Source organism: Prionailurus bengalensis, chromosome E1 (genome assembly GCF_016509475.1).
Source record: "Prionailurus bengalensis isolate Pbe53 chromosome E1, Fcat_Pben_1.1_paternal_pri, whole genome shotgun sequence".
In the NCBI taxonomy this organism is placed as follows: domain Eukaryota; kingdom Metazoa; phylum Chordata; class Mammalia; order Carnivora; family Felidae; genus Prionailurus; species Prionailurus bengalensis.
The window spans coordinates 10,456,972-10,476,524 of NC_057347.1; the positions used below are offsets into that span (position 1 = coordinate 10,456,972).

Consider the following 19,553-nt stretch of genomic DNA (forward strand, 5'->3'; position numbering starts at 1 on the left):
GACTGGCGCGCGGGAGGCGGCGGGCTGGGGGCGGCCCCCGCACGGCCCCGCCCCGCGCGCCCGCGGACCGCCCCCACCTGCGCACGCGGCCCGGGGTGGGGGAAGGGGAGGGGGAAAGGGAGGGGGAGGGCCGCACCCCGGGACGCCGGACCTACGGGCCAACCGTCACCGCCCGCACATCCCCGGGTGGGGTGTGGGGGGGTGGTGCTGGGGAGGCAGGACGGGGTCGGGGGCGCTGTGCGCTGACAAAGGAGACTGTAGCTTGCGAAGAGCGAAATGTGCTGCGGAGGGGGCGGAGAGGGCGAATTTCTAATTCCACCCACCGCACCCCGAGAGCACTGCGCCGGTTTTGCAGGTGAAGTCCCTCTCCCTCTGCCTCGGGTTACGGGTGTGTTAAAGTATTTACTCCCCTGGGGATGCGCTCCTCGCCTGCAACTTGGGCTGATGAGATAAGCCTCCGCATCCCTTCCCAGGGGCTCCTACCTGGTGAAGGGAAGGCCAGGCAGGGTGAGAACTCTTTAGAAGGCGAGGGTATCCAGGAGGGGTATCCACAGGGGAGGGAATGAAGAGGGTGCGTGTGTGGGCTTCCTAACGAAAGGGCTGGGAGAGGGGAGGTTGCCGGTGAAGGGGGGGGGGGCATCCTTCTGGGCAGGCCTTTAATCTTGGTCCCAGTAAAGTGACTCTCCTAGAAGAGTAAAACACCGAGGGTGGAGATACCTTAAGGCGGCCCTGGGTGTTTTTTTACTCATAGTAGCCAACATTTGTGATCTTGTCCATTATCTCTTTGAGGGCAAAGGCCGTGCATAGCTCTTTGTATCCATCCCAAGTACACAGCGTTCTTAATTCTGAGTTAAACAGTGTCCCCCTCCCCCAGGAAGGTTGAGTCCAAGTACAACTTGGTTACTACTTAATCCAAGGCCGCCACTGAAATCCTGACCACTCCCTCCACCCCAGAGGAATTAGCTAGGGTTGTTTGGATTTGCACAGCTCCAAAGACTTCCCCAATTATTCTCCAATGCTGGGGCAGAAGGGAGCATTCACCAAAACCTCATCCTTTTAAGACAAAAGCGCGAGCGCGCGCACGCACACACACACACACACACACACACACACACACACCCACCCCACCCCTTCCTTGGATACGCCATGTTCACCACCTAAAGCTGGTGCCTTCATAAAGACAAAGACCCAAGCAGAAGATGAATCGGGCCCACCCAGGACCCCTTTCCTAGCCCCCTCTTTCCATTTCTGCTGCCTTCCAATCTTTAATCCCCTCCATCAACATAGGAAAAGGTCTGACTTCTTCCAGTTTGCCCCAGAATAGCTCTTCAAGCCCTTTATTTCTCTCTCTGGGATGTCCACCCCTCTAGAAAAATGAGGTGCTGCTTCTCAGTGGGGTCTTGGCCTACAGCTTCCTCTCTCCTGGTCTCTGCCAATCTTTCTCAGTCCGGACAGATTTTTAGACCATTCCTTAACGGGAAGCATGTTCACCAATGCCATCGGACTCCTCTCTTCTTAAACCTGTCTTCTCCTCTTTTGGTTTCTCAAGCACGTCCGTTGCCCACAGTGCCTGAGAGCTGGACCCCAAATGAATCTTAACAAATGCCATTTTCCCATTGAATAACCATAGAAGACACGAGGAAACATATGCTGTAAAATATATTTTAAACAATTAGATGCTAACAGTCCTTAAGCACTCAGTACATACGTTTGTATCTAAAGAAACAAAAGCAGAAGAAATATCAAAGTCATCGATGAATACCATCAGTACACAGTGGTCCTGGGTTGAGACAATGATGAATGAGGTATTATCAACCTCATCACTCAGACATTGTCTTAGACTAGAACATAGTTTTTTTTTTTTTTTTACCTTAGTTCCTTTTTTCATTAGAAAACATAATTTTGAACTCTCAATCCTTGAGAGCCATGGGCACAGTTGTACTTAACTGAAAATAAATTTCCACCGCTTGGCCTGTGCATTACTTGTAAACTCACAAAGTAGAACTGCTTCACTGAAAACAAATTTCCACCGCTTGGCCGGTGTGTTACTTGTAAACTCAGAAAGTATCGCTCGACCTGACTCTCTCTCGCCTACCCCTCAACTCTGATATACACTCTCAGTAAAATCCCTAGGAGCAAGATTGAAATGACCCCCAGGAGCAGCAGCCCACGCCACAGCACCAACTGTCTCCCGGTCATCCTGGCGTCTTGGTTCATTTGCAGATCCAATGGAGTCTCGTCTCTTTGTACAACAGCTCTCCTTAACACTCTTCGCTGGTTCCTTGGGACCACCGCTGAAGGGAAAAAAGGAACTTAGTGAGCAGAGTAAAAGGATATTTTTTTTATTAGTATAAAAGATGTCCTATGTGTATGTTACCAGCCGGGGGAAAGTTTATTGAGGAAGCAGTTGCTGCCTTGGATACGCAAAAGAATACTATCTCAGAGTGCCTCTCCATTCACCGATCACAAACTCCGGAGCCTGCTATTGTGAGCTTAGGTCTACCAGGGAGCTCTGCCTCACCACAAGAACTAGAGGAATAAATACAGTGACCCTCTAGTTAAGATTCATAGGGCAAGTTTTCAAGGGGCCAACACTCCTCTAATTAACAGTTCAGAAGGAGAACAAGGCCAACGGAGGAGAAAAATCACCTAAGAGATCATTCAAGGCCATTCACAGAATTGAAGAGAGATATGAATCTTCACATCAGGGGGCCTACTAAGCATCCAGCAGGGGTGTGACTCAGATGTAGATTCAGTCTTCCAATGCTTCAGAGTAGTCAGAATTCAGGAAAATATCCTAAAAGCTTCCCGAGAGAAACGCAAAGGCAGTTGACAGGAAGAACCAAGAATAAGACGGGCATCCGACTTCTTAAACAAGCATAGTGGATACTGGGATGTGCTGATGGCCCTTGGGAGTTGTGAGAGAAAAGCATTTCGAATAGAGTAATTCCAGCTCACTGTCACAAAATGCTTCCTCCATGCCAGGCACTGTTCTCAGCGCTTTACATGTATGAAACTCACGTAACTCACGACAGTGGTATGATGTAACTAGTATTATTACCCTTTTACAAATAGGAGAGGATAGGAAACTTGGACCAACCATCCGCTGAAGACAATTATGCTGAAGACAATTATGAAAGCTGGATAAAACGAATGAAAAATATCATCTTGAAGGTATCAGAGTACTACCGAAGTAACAAAAAGTCACCAGGGCAACATCTACGGGAAGCTGGAAACCCAGCAAAGTAAGCCAGCTCTGGGGGCCACTTTTGACCTGAGAGTTCTCCGTCTGGACCTGAGCAATGCTTTTGGGGGGAGTTTAGTCCTCACCAAGGTAAACCCCTCTGGATTCTAGGCCGGATCTCAGGGGCTGTATCCAAGAATTCAGGAGGAACCAGAAGTAAACCAAGCCTCACCCTGGTTGCCTTCAAGTCAGCTGGGGGCTCCAGGAAGCCGTTTCTGAAATTGCCCTAGACTGCTGGTAACCCTAAGTGTTCGACAAAAGCAAAGGAAAATCCTCCCTGAAGACAGACAGACATCACAGGCCTCAAATTACTTCCACCGGCAATTTTCAAATACAAGATCTGGAACACAATCAAAGATAACCAGGCACACAGGGGACCAGACAACATGAACGAAAACTGGCAGGAACAATGGAATTGGCAGCTGGCTGTAATTCAGCCAGTCTGTGAACTCGGTTATAAAGAAGCGAGGAACTAGTGTGAGTACATGACTGCCGAAGGATCTGGAAGTCTGGGGAGATTACAGATTTGACAGAGAGAAAGTGATATACACACTTGCGTGATGGTCACCGGAAGCAACAGTTAAAACAACGATCTGTTTAAGGCCCATCTTTGCCTGGTGAATGGAGGAACCCTATAGACACAGACATACTAATGTCAGTTTCCGAGATAAGGTCAACGCACAGGATCACCGAGTATTAGAGATCCCTTTGGAATGCTTACGTGAGTACCGTTAAGTCAGCCAAGGAACTGGCAACCTGCAGTGTACCTAAAATTGAGTGTTGCGTGACTTTATCATTTGTCCCTGAAACTTCATTTCCCGGGTTCGGGGGGCGCTCATGGCAGCAAATCTAGTTGCGTCCCACAAATGGCCCCTCCTGGACCACCTGGACAGGCCTGTTTCCAAGAGGTGAGAGTTTATTCCATACCTATGTTCTGATAGACTGCAGGCTGGGCCACAGACTGGGTCCTAGTCCGGGCCACATTTAGTCTCACATTGGCATGTACCCGAGCCTGGAAAATGAAACTCAAAGTCAATCCACAAAGCATTATTTACCACCGTTCTAAATAAAACATTTGACTTGACTAATACCCAGTTTAGGAAAAACCAAGCCATTCTCTGTAACTGACATGTAAGGGGACCTTCTCTGGTTCCCAAGTATGGAATGGTCTCTCAGGATGATTGACATAAGGTCAATGGTGGGGGGGGAGGGCGGGGGGAAGGGATCGATGGAAAAGCACTAGGGGGAAGGCTGGGCCCAAGTTCAGAGGATTCTCCCCTTTTTCCTTCATTTTTGTTTTGTCTACCATCTATTTTCAGACCCCACATTGACCCTAGCAAGCTGGAGACACTCATGTGTGCAGGTATCTTAATGAAATATTTGGGGATCATAAAAAACAGTATCAGGATAAATTGGCTGGCATCCCTCCTTTCTTTCCAGTTTCAAATCTTGTCCTCAAACTGGTTTTTCAGGCACATAGGTGGTAGCCTGGCTTGGGATACGAGGAGGAAAGGAACCCCTATTTTTCTGTTTGATAAATAAACAAAAGGGAAACGGATAACTGCAGGGGTATCTGGCCCTTAGCATGTGAAATAAACGCAGTTGAAACAACAACAAAGCATTGGTGATAAAAGGGGAAAGAACCTTACAAATGAGAGGGAGAGCGCCTGAACAGATTGTTTTCTAGGAGAGGAACTTTTATGGGCCAGCAATGAACATAGTTACCTCTTCACAGGCTTTCTTCCAGTTTAGCTGAGAAATAAAGATGAAAAAACACAGACACTGCGTGATCACACAGATAATGATCCCTGACCACAGACCTAGAAGTGGAAATATTTAATAGAGGTTAATTCCATGGAAAACAGGGCACCCCTGGGGAGTATGTGCCTCCTGTCTCACTTTGAGAATCTTTCACGGCTGCAGTGGAGCCCACAGTGATCCAGACATCCCCTTCCTGCTCCCTTTTGGTTTCCAGAAGGTTCTGAGAGGCCCAGGGCTCCCTGTGGTCACTGCCCAGTGCTCTGGGTCTCAGAACTGCTGTTTAGACGCTCTTTTTGGCCTTTGTGATCCTAATACTTTGCTAGTAAGAGACATGCAGATTATAAGAAAATGAAATTCCCAAGACAGACTACTTCCTGTCTCTAAGAGTGCTATGCTTCTGAACAGCTACGGCCTATGTTCCTCAAAAGGGACTAACGTTTTCAAAATGCACAAGTCACCAGCCATGTTAAGTTCCCTCCCTTGGCACTTCCTACAGGCTTACTGGCTTTGGGCACAGACTTCCAGAGCTCCTGGGACAAGGTTGTCCGCAGAGAGATGATCACAGAGAGGCTGAAGGAGAACAGAACACAGGAAAAGCCTCGTGGATCTCAAGGTACCATCGCACTCTACCTAGTAAACCCACACGGGACACAGAGGGAGACCCCAAGTGAGAAGGGTTTCTTTGGTCAACAGTGAAGTAATGGCAGAATCAGAAAAGCCAACGAGCGCTGTGAGGAACTGAATATGCAAACAGCCAACGGGCAGACCATACGTAAAAACAAAACTCTAGGGGCGCCTGGGCGGCTCAGTCGGTTGAGACGCTGACTCCGGCTCAGGTCACGATCTCATGGTTCATGGGTTCAAGCCCCACGTCAGGCTTTGCACTGACACCATGGAGCTACCTGCTTCCAATTCTCTGTCTCCCTCCCTCTCTGCCCCTCCCCGATTCACACACTGTCTCTCTCTCTCTCTCTCTCAAAAATAAATAAATATTAAAAAAAAAAAAAATAGAGCTCTGATCCACAGCCTACAGCAATCTGTCCAGAAACCAAGCCCTTACCTACAATAAACCCGAAAAGCCAGCTGGTTACATGTCAAACTCTGGGAATAATCCAGGGTGCTACATAAGAACTTCTGCAACAACTGACCCAAAATGGCCAGGACTTGATCGATAATTGACACGTTCCCTAAGTTCTGTCCCTGCTTCCAACTTAGGGCCAACCAGAGAAAAGCAAACACGCCCTGCCCCCTGCACCCACCAATCCCACAGGATGCCCCGATTCTCTTGTTAGCCCGCTTCTGGCTTCCCCGGGACATGAGGGCACACCTGAGACCTCTCTTAGTTTCCCTGTAGAGTTCTCCCACCCCTCTGCCCGCCTCTGGGTCTCTGCCCAAACTCCGGTGGTGGTGGCTGACTCCCTTGCTAGAGCAAACTCAGAATAATGGCCTCTGTTTTTCGCATTTGGTTGGTCTCCACGTCCACAGCTCATCATGGAGGCCCCACAAGACCTGGCCTACACGGCCTAACACCACGAACCCCAGCCTCCAACCCGATGTGGTACCCACAGAGGCCCCTTGCGCCTGTCGGCCTGTGGCGTGTGCAGTCCTTGACGATGTGAGTTCGGGCCAGGCCTGCGCCCCAATCTCTTTACAATGAGCTCCTCGGCTCAGTACCCGGGTTTTGTCCCTGGTTCCCATTCGTTTGGCATCTTGGGTGGAATCAGGTCATTCCTTTTCATCCCTGTGGCTGTGTTTTGTGGTGCTGTGTAAAGTGTTGTCTGTCACAGAGGGACAGTTAGAGGCCAGAACACAGGCACAGGCCCTAGAAGCCCGCCGCGTGTGCCGATCTCACAGACCCACGAGGAGTTTGTGGGTTCTCAACCCAACTGGCATCCACTGGGACAGACTTTTCTGCAGGTCACCACTAAGACCAGACGAGGCTCTCCTGTCACAGTTTTGTGTCCTGAGGCCTTGGCTTTGATCCAGGGAGCTTTCTTTTTGGGTTTCCGCCAGCCCGTTCTAAGCCCCTTCTAACCGCCGTGTGGGCGTCAGAGAAGGTGCTCGATGTCACAACCCTTTCGTCTCCTTTTGTCAATGAGAAAACTAACACTGAAATTGGAAAGCGAAGATGAACACAGAACTTGGTAGGAAACAGAGCCCTTTCGCTGACCTACAACACATGGGACGACCATTTTGAAAAAGGACTTTGGGACAAAAATGAGCCAAGACCCCAAGTCTCTTTGGGACCTGCCAAGAGAGACAGCTGGATGGCCGCCCCCCGCCCCCACCCCGGCCAACCTCCAACTACAAGGACACTTGCAGATACTGTAAACAGAAGGGATGCCAGGAAGGGAAAACCCAAGACCAAGAAAACTCTCTCGTTTCAGGTCAGTGAGTGCTTGCGGAAGGCAAAATCCCCCACTATCCTGCCAAGCCCTTCAACACTCCAGGTGAATTCACCGTAAATAGAGACGGCCATCCTCATCAATGCCTGGCAGATGCCCCGCTTTCTACAAGCAGCCCCGGCACCTTACCCAACCTCTGTCTCAGGGTACACATATTGCACAGGTGGTTGGTATTTCAAGTGACCCGCAGGTTTTCCCAATCTCCCAGTCTTCCCCGCCCCCCCAGGTTTATTTATTTATTTTGAGAGAGACAGAGAGCACAAGCCGGGGAGAGGGAGAGAGAAAAAAATCCCAAGCAGGCTCTGCACTGTCAGCGCAGAGCCCAACGCGGGGCTCAAAACTCATGAACCGCAAGATCATGACCTCAGCCGAAAGCAAGAGTCAGACGCTTCGGGTTCCGTGCTGAGAGCTCAGCCTGGAGCCTGCTTCGGATTCTGTGTCTCTCTCTCTCTCTCTCTCTCTCTCTGCCCACCCCACCCTCACTCTCGCTCTGTTGGTCAAAAATAAATAAGCATTTAAAAACTTTAAAAAAAAGAGGCACTAATCTGACTGAGCCACCCAGGCACCCCTGCCAATTATCCCAGTCTTTAACCGAAACCCTGGAGCCCTTGACTGAGAGGCGCACCTTCCTGCTCGGTGCTACCACCCCTGCAAATTTCACAGGGGGAGCCTTCCTCTGCAGGCGGAACCGTGATTATCAAATGCATACCAGAGATCTGAGCGGACTCCTCTATTTACGGTCAAATTCGGTCTGCTCGGGGTGCACACCTTGCTTCCTATATTTGACACAGACCCCAGACAAGGACCTTGACACTATGCCTGATACTCCATGGCCTTGGTTACTGTACTGACACAGCCAAAGGATGGGAGCAGGACCCCTAAAAGTTCAGACTGCTCCTGCCAAGTGTTACCTAAACTTCCCCAGCATACCTTGAAGGCAAATGAAGGGATTCAAACCTAGCGCTGAAAAGTCACACCCAGAGGTCTTTCCATACCCTGGACTGGCCCTTAGAACTGTCACTAAAAAAAAAAGTCAAATGCATGAGGATACCTTTACTCAAGACTTCAGGGCCATCAACAAAATTGTTATCCCTCGCTCACCACAAATAGCTGACCCAGTAACCATCCTGACATTGACCCCTCCTGAAGCCACTTGCTTTACTGTAGTGATGAGCCTTTGTTCTGCTCTGTTCGGCGAGCCTCTACATGGGGACAGCCGATACCCCTTTCCTTCACCAGCCGAGGAAAACAGTGTGTCTGCACAGTCACGGGCTAGGAGGGCCACTGAATCCCCCCACCCCCCTCAATTCTTCTCAGTTCCTTAATCGAGAATTTTAAAAATCGGGGCACCTGGGTGGCTCAGTCGGTTGACTACCTGACTCGATTTTGGCTCACGTTAGGATCCCAGGGTCGTGGTCTGGAGCCCTGCATCGGCTCCGTCCTTGCTGGGGATTCTCTCGCTCTCCCTCTGCCCCTCTCCCCACTTGCACTCCCTCGCTCTAAAATTAAAAATTTTTTTTTTTTCTAATTTAAAAAAGAATTTTCAAAATGTACATTTCCCTTGGATTCTTTTTTTTTTCCTTTTTTTAAATCACAGCAGGATTCATTCATTCATTCATGAGACAGAGGAAGAAAGCACGTGAGCGAGGGAGAGGGGCAGAGGGAGAGGAAGATCATCTTTTTTTTTTTCCTCTTGAGAGAGAGGGCACAAGTAAGCAAGAGGCAGAGAGACAGGGAGAGAGAGAGATCCCATGACAGGCAGAGAGGGAGAGAAAAGAGAGAGAAGCGGGGCTCGCCTAAAGCAGGGCTCAAACTCACCCAAAGTGGGGTTCAAGCTCGCCCTCTGAGGGACTCGAACTCACAAACCGTGAGATCGTGACCTGAGCCGAAGTCAGATGCTTAACCAACTGAGCCACCCAGGCGCCCTCTTGTGATTCATTTCTGATACATGATGCATCAGCACTCCTACTTTGTGCGGAGAACGAGGAAGTGCACGTAAAACATTCTGTTTTCTTGTTCTCAGCCTTGGCAGAAGAGAGACATCGTTTCAAAAGCACAATCACAATTTTGCCACAACACAGTTCATTTAGGGTATGACCTATCCAGGATTTCTGGGTTTAACTGGATATTGCAGACCACGGGAGCCAAATTTTTCTGAGCTTGCAACACCTCTCTATGAATCGATTTGTCCACAGAGACAGACCCTGTGCTCAGGAGGCCCCAACACGAACAGGCTTCTGAAACCTAGAAGGCTCCTCAGCAGGCCTCCTTCCCGAACCCAGGCATCCCCAACTACAAAAAACTACTTTGTCTCTCTGTGCCCATAATCTCAAAGTTCATGAGTTCGAGCCCTGTGTTGGGGTCTGTGCCGACAGCTCAGAGCCTGGAGCCTGCTCTGGATTCTGTGTCTCCCTCTCTCTCTCTCTACCCCTCCCCTGCTCATGCTGTGTCTCTCTCTCAAAAATAAATAAACTTTAAAGTAAATAATAAAACAATAAAATATTAGATTGCAGTCCTCTACCCGAGGTAAAACATCAGCCCAGATGGCAGACCCTACTGTGATTCCCAAAGTATGTCACCAGCAAAGACCAGAGACTAGACATATATGCGGACGGCAGACTGATGCTGTGGGAGAAGCCCCTGCCTGATGTGGGGCTGTTCTGGAAACAGAGAGGAGCCCCTATCACAGATAGAAAGCAAGTGAAGAAACCTTTAAACTCACTTCCGTCTTCCAGAGAGGCAGCCATTGTAAAGATGGAGACCCACAGAGAACAAGAGAATGCAGAAGCCAAAAGGAGACCCTCGCAGATCATTGAGCCAAGGAAGCCACTTTAACCAGGTTCTGATCCTGTCCGAGCCCTCAAAAGATAGATCTCTGGAAGGTTCAAAGAGGCCCTTGTAAAAGACCAGTGTTTAGCCTCCGGTTTTGAACAGACGAATGGAAAACACATCTGGTTGCACACCCATCACTCAGGGAATCTCTGGCACCATCAAGATGGCCACTCAACAGCACAAGATGATTTCAAATGGATGTTAGCGAAGTTTCTCCACGAAACTATTCATCATCACAGAGTAGACGGGTTGCTTAGCATCTGAAATCAACATTGGTGGGGAAACTTTAAAAAAAATAGCTGAGGTTTTTTTCAGGTCACGTGTCGCTCGTCACCAACATAATCCTGGAGAAACCGTGAAGGTCGACGTGGCCGGGAACCAGGCCTCAAGGGACCTTTGAACACCTACAGATGGATTTTGTCCAGCTTGTATCCTCCGTAGGATTTAAATACTTTTTAGTTACCGGTTGTCTATTTTCAGGATAGATGACGCATTTCCTTGCTGAAAAGCTACAGCCCTTTGCCATCACTAAAAAGCTGCCTGACTTTGTATTTCCAACCTGATGTCTCAGGTTTTATAGGTCTCAGATGGCAAGTTTTATACCAAGTGACTGAGGCACGTGCTTTATGGGAGCCATATAAAAGAACTCTGTAGGCGCCTGGGTGGCTTGGTCGGTTAAGCGTCCGACTTCGGCTCAGGTCATGATCTCACGGTCCGTGAGTTCAAGCCCTGCGTCGGGCTCTGTGCTGACAGCTCAGAGCCTGGAGCCTGTTTCCGATTCTGTGTCTCCCTCTCTCTCTGCCCCTCCCCTGTTCATGCTCTGTCTCTCTCTGTCTCAAAAATAAATAAACATTAAAAAAATTTTTTTAACGAACTCTGTAAAATATTACTCCTTACTCAAAACACTATGCTGTCCTCATCACCCACAGTCTTCTGGAAAAGTAGAAAGGACCAATGTCATCCTTAAACTCATCCTTAAATTCTGAAAGAATTAGGACACTGGAAGGCCTGTGTCTAGGGATTTCGCCACCAATACCAGCCTGACCACACTGATGGGCTACGTGCAAAATATCACCAGGGCCCTACCGCCAACAGCTTAAGGCTGCCTTCCCACAACATCTTCCTAAACAGCTTCTCCACCATCTTTAGCCAGAAGATTTCACCTACCGGAAGAGAGAGCAGGGAAAACTGCTCCTGAACCTTGTTGGAAGGGACCTTTTCAACGGTTGTGACGCTGGTTGGTTGCATTTTTTTCCCAAGTCTTGAATGGTTCTGCACCATCGCTCACCATGATGGTCATCATGATAGTACAACATCAAGGAGCTCAAGAAGATCTTGCAATACAGTTGACTATGAAGATGACTGTACAATCCCCAGGTGGTAAGACCTGGCTCCCTAGCTTTCCCTGAATTCCCCTTGTCTCTAATTTTCCCTGAAAAAGAGGAGACTGAGACACTGAATATACGATGGCCACACCATGTATCAAAGTAGAACTCTGACCCACAACCTGCAGCAACAGAGCCAGGAAAACCCCTTATCCACAATAAACAACCAAAAAGCCAGCCTGTTCCACATCAGACTTGCAGAAGGCCAGATAGCTATCCCTAGGGACACTCCAGGAGGCTAAACAGTAACTTCTGCAACAGCTGACCCAAAATAGCCAGGATTTACCTTAAGAACTGACAGCTTCCCTAATTTTTGTCCCTGCTTCCCACTCAGAACCAAGCAGAGAAAAGCAAACACGCACCCCTGACCAATTGCACAGGATGCCCCACGTCTACTTGGCCTGTTTCCAGCTTCCCCAGGCCACTGGCGCCCATCAGGGGACACCCGAAGTGTGCCCCTTTCCCCCCCCACCCCCGCCAAAAAACCTTCCCAACTCCTCTGCCTGCCTTTGGATCTCAGCCAGAACTCCAGTGATGCTGGCCCCGGCCTTGCTACAGCAAGCTCAGAATTAACGGCCTTTGCTTTTCCTATTTGGTTGGTCCACAGCCATCTAGATCTGGGTAAGGGCAAGGTGGCCAGACTGGGCTCGTGACTGACAGGTGCAGATAGCCAGACTTGGCACAGAGTTTACAGTTCTGCTCCCGTCGACACCAGTCACCCTCATATCACGTTTCAGGTGCGATCAGCCCAATGTTTACTTTTATTTACTTATTTATTTTCATGTTTATTTTTGAGAGAGAGAAAGAGAGAGCACTCACGGGAAGGGCAGAGAGAGGCGGAGACAGAGGATCTGAAGCAGGCTCCACGCTGATAGCAGCGAGCCCGATGCAGGGCTCGGACTCACAAACCATGAGATCATGACCGGAGCCAAAGTTGGACACTCAACTGACTGAGCCACCCAGGCGCTCCCAGCCCAATATCTAGAAGAGTAAAGTTGATGACCACCTGCCATTCCTATAATGGACTAATAAAACCAAATACATACAGGATGGCTTTCTCTTCCAAATACAATTGTTCCTAAGCCACAAAAACTACAAGCTTACCCTAACCATCCTAAACAGGAAATAACCAGCTATCTCCAGCTGTAATTGGAAAGTTATGAGTTAGAGTTCCAGGAATCTCACCCCCACCATTTAAAAGACTTCTGTTTGACTCAACCCCGGAACCCCGAAACACGATGATGATCAGAATCCCCTAGGCAAGACCCAGGAATATGTGTATTCGAAAAGCCTCACAGGGAATTATGACGGACTTTATGTTTTGCTGGAGCTGCCCAGGAGAACTTGTCACATTCTGATGCGCCTCTGAGCACCCTGTGTAGGTATACTGCACACCCTACAAAGCGGGACACAACATTCAAGCCAGTTAGCGTTACGCTTTTTTTTCTCGAAGAGGTGGGTGGCAGAGATTGGCTACAGTCTTCTCGCGGAACCCTCAGCTCCCCAGAGTTCCCAGCATGTTTTAAATTGAGATATAACGGACCTGTTAGTTTCAAGCGTGCAACACAATGATTCAACGTGTGTGCATATACTGTGAAATGATCACGGCGATAAATCTAATTATATGTCGCCACACACAGCTGCAAAATTCTTTTTCTTACAATGAGAACTTTTAAGATCTACTCCCTTGCCAACCTTCAAGCAAGTAATAACAGTATTAACAACTGTAGCTGCCATATTGTGCATTCCCAATCCCCAGGACTTACTTTATAACTGGAAGTTTGCACCACAGCATTTTTTTTTAATGTTTAATGTTTTAATTTTTGAGAGAGAGAGACAAAGAGACAGAGCATGAGCAGGGGAGGGGCAGAGAGAGAGGGAGACCCAGAATCCAAAGCAGGCTCCGGGCTCCAACATGTCAGCACAGAGCCCGACGTGGAGCTCAAACTCACGAACTGAGATCAAGACCTGAGCCGAAGTTGGGACACTTGACCGACTGAGCGACCCAGGTGCCCCACCACGGCATTTCTTTTAAGTGATTCTTTTTTTTTTTTTTTTAACATTTTATTTATTTTTGAGAGACAGAGAGAGACAGGGCATGAGCGGGGGAGGGGCAGAGAGAGAGAAAGAGACACAGAATCCGAAGCAGGCTGCAGGCTCTGGGCAAGCTGTCGGCATAGAGCCTGATGCGGGGCTTGAACCCACAAACTGTGAGATCATGACCTGAGCCAAAGTCGGACGCTCAACCGACTGAGCTACCCAGGTGCCTCTCTTTTAAGTGATTCTTAACTCCCTCTGCTTTGCACATCCTAGGGATGCTTTTGTCAAATGAACAGCACTGGGAACACAGATCTGTATTTTTAAGTGGATTCCTCTAATGTTTCCCTTAGCTATGCCACTGGCAAATCCAAAACATGAATAATGTCAGAAACTCAGCTAAATAATTTTCTGCACCATGATGAAAGCCCAGTGAACTTTGCATTGGCAACTCCATTCTTTGAACATCTCCCGTATTTTTCATTAAAATATTATTCGACTGGAGAACAATGTGCAGCATAACGGGATGGGAAGTTCACGCCAGGTATCAGGTGACTTCTCACTGGTCCCCCGCCAGCCAAGTACTGATGGGTAAAAATGAGCCATGCTTTTAAATCTGTCACCACTTCACCCAAAGATAAAGTGTTCAGGTTTTAACATCATCATGCGTTAACCACCAGTGTATTCCAAATTATTATTTTAGAAATCACAGCTGGGCAATCATTTGTTTCTATACTTCAAAAAAGTTTTTTTTTTTTTAATTTTTTTTTTCAACGTTTATTTTTGGGACAGAGAGAAACAGAGCATGAACGGGGGAGGGTCAGAGAGAGAGGGAGACACAGAATCGGAAACAGGCTCCAGGCTCCGAGCCATCAGCCCAGAGCCTGACGTGGGGCTCGAACTCACGGACCGCGAGATCCTGACCTGGTTGAAGTCGGACACTTAACCGACTGCGCCACCCAGGCGCCCCCAAAAAAGTTTTTAAATGTTTTGAGAGACAGACAGAGCACGAGCAAGGGAGAGGCAGAGAAAGAGGGAGACACAGAATCCAAAGCAGGCTCCAGGCTCTAAGCTGTCCGCACAGAGCCCGACGTGGGGCTCAAACTCATGAACCGTGAGATCATGACCTGAGCAGAAGTTGCATGCTTAACCCACTGAGCCACCCAGGCGCCCCTCTCTACGTTTTTAAAGGTTAGCATGGATTAAGTCCTTTCCTCCGAGTGGCAAGGGGATAAAGAGTCCCCTCACACCCCTGTGCCTGCCTTCTGTGCTGTTCACACACATCACACCCATGGCCTGGGGAGACCTGCAAGGCACAAGGCTTACAAGGTCGTACTAGGTGGGAGGTGGAGGCAACAGAATGGCAATGAAGGTGACATTGAGAACACAGCTCTGGGGCGCCTGGGTGGCGCAGTCGGTTAAGCGTCCGACTTCAGCCAGGTCACGATCTCGCGGTCCGTGAGTTCGAGCCCCGCGTCGGGCTCTGGGCTGATGGCTCAGAGCCTGGAGCCTGTTTCCGATTCTGTGTCTCCCTCTCTCTCTGCCCCTCGCCCGTTCATGCTCTGTCTCTCTCTGTCCCAAAAATAAATAAACGTTGAGAACACAGCTCTAAGGGCTGCATGGGCTGACACAGGGCCACGCTCTAGGATGTATACGGCTACCATGGCTGCTGCCGGAAGTTCTGTAAGAATCATGCCAAGGCTGACCCATGGCTTCCCCTGCCTCAGCCCAAACACTCCAGCATGGCCAGTTTATGATGGCCACAACCAGTCCTGCAGACTCACTCTCCGGGTCTCACCATACAAGCGCTTCTACCAAAGGACAGAACCGGGGCCACAAAAGGCACGTTTCTCAAAGCTTCCTCGGCACTCCTGCTCTCACCAACTCTGAGGACGTGAGAACTTGATGGCACAGGGCAGGGAGAGGAGTACAAAGGTCGCCCTGCTCTACTCAAGCGTGTCAGTGTGAAAAGCGGGCCCGGCTGGGCAAGAGGGGCATGAACTTGCAGTCCCGGGCCCCTGGCTACCTGCTGTCCACTCCGTGCTTCTCTCTGACAGGGCACAGAACGAGCATGCAAAAGTTTCAAAGTTCCAGGGCCAAGTCTCAAAAAAAAAAAAAAGAAAAGAAAAAAGCCTCCATGCTCCAACAGTCATTTCCAGGCCCCATGAGTAACAGATCTGCCTGCCCGTGGTTAATGCTTACCCAGCACTTTCAGTCTGGCCAGGAACATCAGCGAGATCCCGACAGGGAGACCAACCACATAATACCCGACGGCATTGACCATGGCCCCAGCCTTCTGGTTGCCACTTCCCCGCAGGATGCCACCACTTGTGCACTGTTAGGCAGAAAACGTCCATCAGTGAGAACACTGCTGAGGCTTCTGAAAGACTCCTGTCCCCAAGCACCTCCCATCCCGGGGCGGGGGCGGGGCTCGGACTTAAAATCCGTGATCACGTGCCAGTGTTCTTATCAAACGAGTATGATAAAAACGTTCGGTATTACCTACCTGCCCCATCCCAGTTGGTCTTTCCTTCTCTTTTTGCCTTTTTAATTTTTTGTTTTTAACGTTTATTCGTTTTTGAGAGACAGGGAGAGGGCAGGGGAGGGGCAGAGAGAGAGAGGGAGACACAGAATCCGAAGCAGGCTCCAGGCTCTGAACTGTCAGCACAGAGCCCGACATGGGGCTCGAACCCACGAGCAGTGAGATCATGACCTGAGCCGAAGTCGGACGCTTGACCCACTGAGCCGCCCAGGCACCCCCAACTGCTCTTTTCGGTTTAAATGTACCACCATCAGAAGAAACGTGTAGATCATAAAGGGGCTTGAAAGGAATATTGCGTAACACTTACAGCAAGACCTTCGAACACATGGGAAACAGCACAGATCGGAATCACCTCAGCGACCAGAGCCACGATTTCTCTGTTAGGAAAAGAAAGCACGTCGTGATCAGGAGGAGACAGATGTGTGGCTCAGGAGATGGCACTTGGCCTCTTGTTTAAAACCGGAGGGGCTCATACGTTCCAGCCAACACCCGATTCGTGGACATTCCTACGGTTTCTTGGCCCGTAGAGGAAACCAACCCTACATTGCATCGAATCACTTCCACACTTGATCTTAGCCAAAAGGCCGAGAAGCGATGCATCGAATCACTTCCGGAAGGAATATATAGTCCAACTGGTTGATGGAAACAATTGCATGAGATGATGGGGTGCTCCACTGCCCACAAAAAAAAAATTTGGATTCTGATGCCACCCTCTTTTCATGTTTATTTTTGAGAGAGAGTGTGCAAGCACATGTGAGCAGTTGAGGGGCAGGGAGAGAGGATCCAAAGCGGGCCCTGCACGGACAGCGTCTCGAGAGCTTGATGTGGGGCTCGAACCCACGAACCGTGAGATCATGAGCCGAAGTCAGATGCTTAGCCGACTGAGCCACCCAGGCGCCCCAATGCCATCCTTCTTTGAACATGATTCCACACGTATCTCAGTGTGTCTGGATGGAGAAGAACAGAGTGGTTACAGTTCTCTCTGTGGAACCCAGGTTGGCATGTTACAAAGGCCATAGAGACAGTTTACAGAATTATCCTTGGTTCCTAGAGGTAGTCCCTAACCTCTACAGCTAGAGACTTTGATTTTAACACCTACATTTCTAGAAAATGCCGCCACTGACCCAGGAAGGCAAAAAAATCCATCATACTCTTGAGTGATGAACAAACAGGCCTAGATCATTGTCTGGCAATAAATATTTGTTGAATGAATTAAGAAATCAGGAAACCCAGCACTGAACAAGGTGGTCACTCTCCTCCCCCTCTAAAAACAGGACAGAAATACAGTTCACTATTCAAATTGGATTTCATTTCTTGAATAGGTAACATCTGCCAATGGTTAAAAGAAATCAAGCCATGCAAAAAGAGTATCGAGAAAAATCTTACTTCCACTCTGTTCCCAGCCCACCCATTGCCACCTCCCTGCTGACTGGGCAACAATCCTGAATACTGTCTGTACTTTTCCAGTACAAATACAGTCTTCTGTTCCCCTTCTAGAAACTGTTCGTTCATGTTCTAGCATTCTCTACGTGACCTTCTACAACTTGGCTTTTCCAACATACTCGCTTTTATATCCCATCAAAATATATTATCTTTCATGTGCTGCTGAATTCTGTCCACTAATATTTCAGTTTTGATTTTAGAACTGATATTAGTGAGACTGGCCTGCAACTTTCTTTTTTACTGTACAAACTTTGTCAGATTTCGGTACCAATGTTATTTTTGCTTCCAAAACAGAATGCGGACATTTCCCTTTTTGTGGTCTCTGGTACAGTTCGACAGCACTGGAATGGCATTTTCGAGGTTTTATAAAATTCTCCACGGGAATCCTCAGGGATTAGTGCTTTCTCAAATTTTAAAATAAACTTTTCTTATTTCTTCTAAGGAAATCGGTCCAGTTAGACCTTTTATGTTTTCCAAGGTAAGTTTTGGTAAATTATTTTCCTAGAAAGTTATTTATTCCTTCCAGATTAAAAAAAAATTTTTTTTAATGTTTATTCATTTTCTTTTTTTTTTTTTTTTTTTTTTAAATTTTTTTTTCAACGTTTATTTATTTTTGGGACAGAGAGAGACAGAGCATGAACAGGGGAGGGGCAGAGAGAGAGGGAGACACAGAATCGGAAACAGGCTCCAGGCTCTGAGCCATCAGCCCAGAGCCCGACGCGGGGCTCGAACTCACGGACCGCGAGATCGTGACCTGGCTGAAGTCGGACGCTTAACCGACTGCGCCACCCAGGCGCCCCTGTTTATTCATTTTCTGACAGAAAGAGACAGAGTGCAAGTGAAGGAGGGGCAGGGAGAGAGGGAGACACAGAATCGGAAGCAGGCTCCAGGCTCCGAGCTGTCAGCACTGAGCCCGATACAGGGATCGAACTCACGGACTGTGAGATCAGGACCTAAGCTGACGTCAGATACTGAACTGACTGAGCCACTCAGACACCCCTATGTTCCTTCCAGGTTTTTTAAATTTACTTTCAAAAGTCACGCAAACTCGTCTCTCACGGTTTAAAAAAAAATTACTGTTTTTTAGTTAACTTCCTCCTTTATTACTTTGCGTCGAGGGGCTCTCTCTCTTCTCCCTCTCTGCTAACGTTAGGTTCCGTGTCCTTGCTAGAATCTGTGTCACCAATCCTGCCAGTTTCAGCTGATCCTGGTCAGCTCATAAATAATTTGACGTCGTGAGTTTTCTCGGGTCTCCCAATACCACCAAAGATATGGTTCCTGGGCCCTTTTGTTCTTCGTGTTTTCTTCCTGCCCCGCATGGTTTCCGCAAGTGGACAGACTCAGAAGCAAACGTCTGCCACGTGCCTACTGAAACCATCAGCGCAGGATACACATCCGATAACGACCGTTCTGATTCCCTTGCAGGAAAACGAGCATGATTTCCGGCTGCCCTTCTGCTTCCTTGGAAGCGAGGGACACTTAAACATCCTATTTCCCCACAGCAACCTGGCGGAGGCTTCAAGGGGACAACCTGACATCAGAAGTCAAAAGGCAACCCCAAAAAGATACCCAAGGAATGAACGGCGGAGGGCAGTCCTGTCCACCACCTGCTTGTTAAACCCGTGAAGGAAAAGTCAACGTTGCCTTTTGTAAACTGCTGATAGAAGAAACCCAAGTCAGAAGTATCCTTGCGACATGCCCACACCAGCCAGCCTCACTGATGAAAGCAACCAACCCAAACAGGACCCGCAAACCACACAGGAGACCCATCCCTTACACGAATTCGTCTCAGTGATCGATCTGATCATGTGATTTTTTGAGACAGCTCTTCAGGGAGATTTTAACTTCGGTTCGAACTGACCAATATATTCCACGACTTGTATCTACCAGGAACTTGGGGGCCA

The 19,553-nt window shown here is 48.7% G+C and overlaps 1 protein-coding gene and 1 long non-coding RNA gene across 3 annotated transcripts in view; one reads left to right on the forward strand and one right to left on the reverse strand.

Moving 5' to 3' along the window:
* The first annotated feature begins 224 nt into the window (after nt 1-224).
* On the forward strand, nt 225-19,263 carry LOC122485022. Of its 2 annotated transcripts, none has more exons than XR_006297769.1 (3): nt 225-355; nt 5,502-5,618; nt 19,152-19,263. It is a non-coding gene; the product is annotated as an uncharacterized LOC122485022 (long non-coding RNA). The 2 variants fall into 2 exon arrangements; XR_006297768.1 differs by having other exon boundaries at nt 19,075-19,185.
* The window catches only part of LOC122485021 (multidrug and toxin extrusion protein 1-like), a 38,694-nt gene continuing 20,787 nt past the window's right edge, over nt 1,647-19,553 (reverse strand). Inside the window, exons 13-17 of the mRNA XM_043583265.1 lie at nt 16,514-16,583; nt 15,867-15,999; nt 4,970-5,064; nt 4,172-4,256; nt 1,647-2,294 (exon numbers count right to left, since the gene is read on the reverse strand). Of these exons, the coding sequence (XP_043439200.1) occupies nt 2,092-2,294; nt 4,172-4,256; nt 4,970-5,064; nt 15,867-15,999; nt 16,514-16,583 (586 nt within the window). The 3' untranslated portion in view covers nt 1,647-2,091. The remainder of the gene's footprint in view (nt 2,295-4,171; nt 4,257-4,969; nt 5,065-15,866; nt 16,000-16,513; nt 16,584-19,553) is intronic.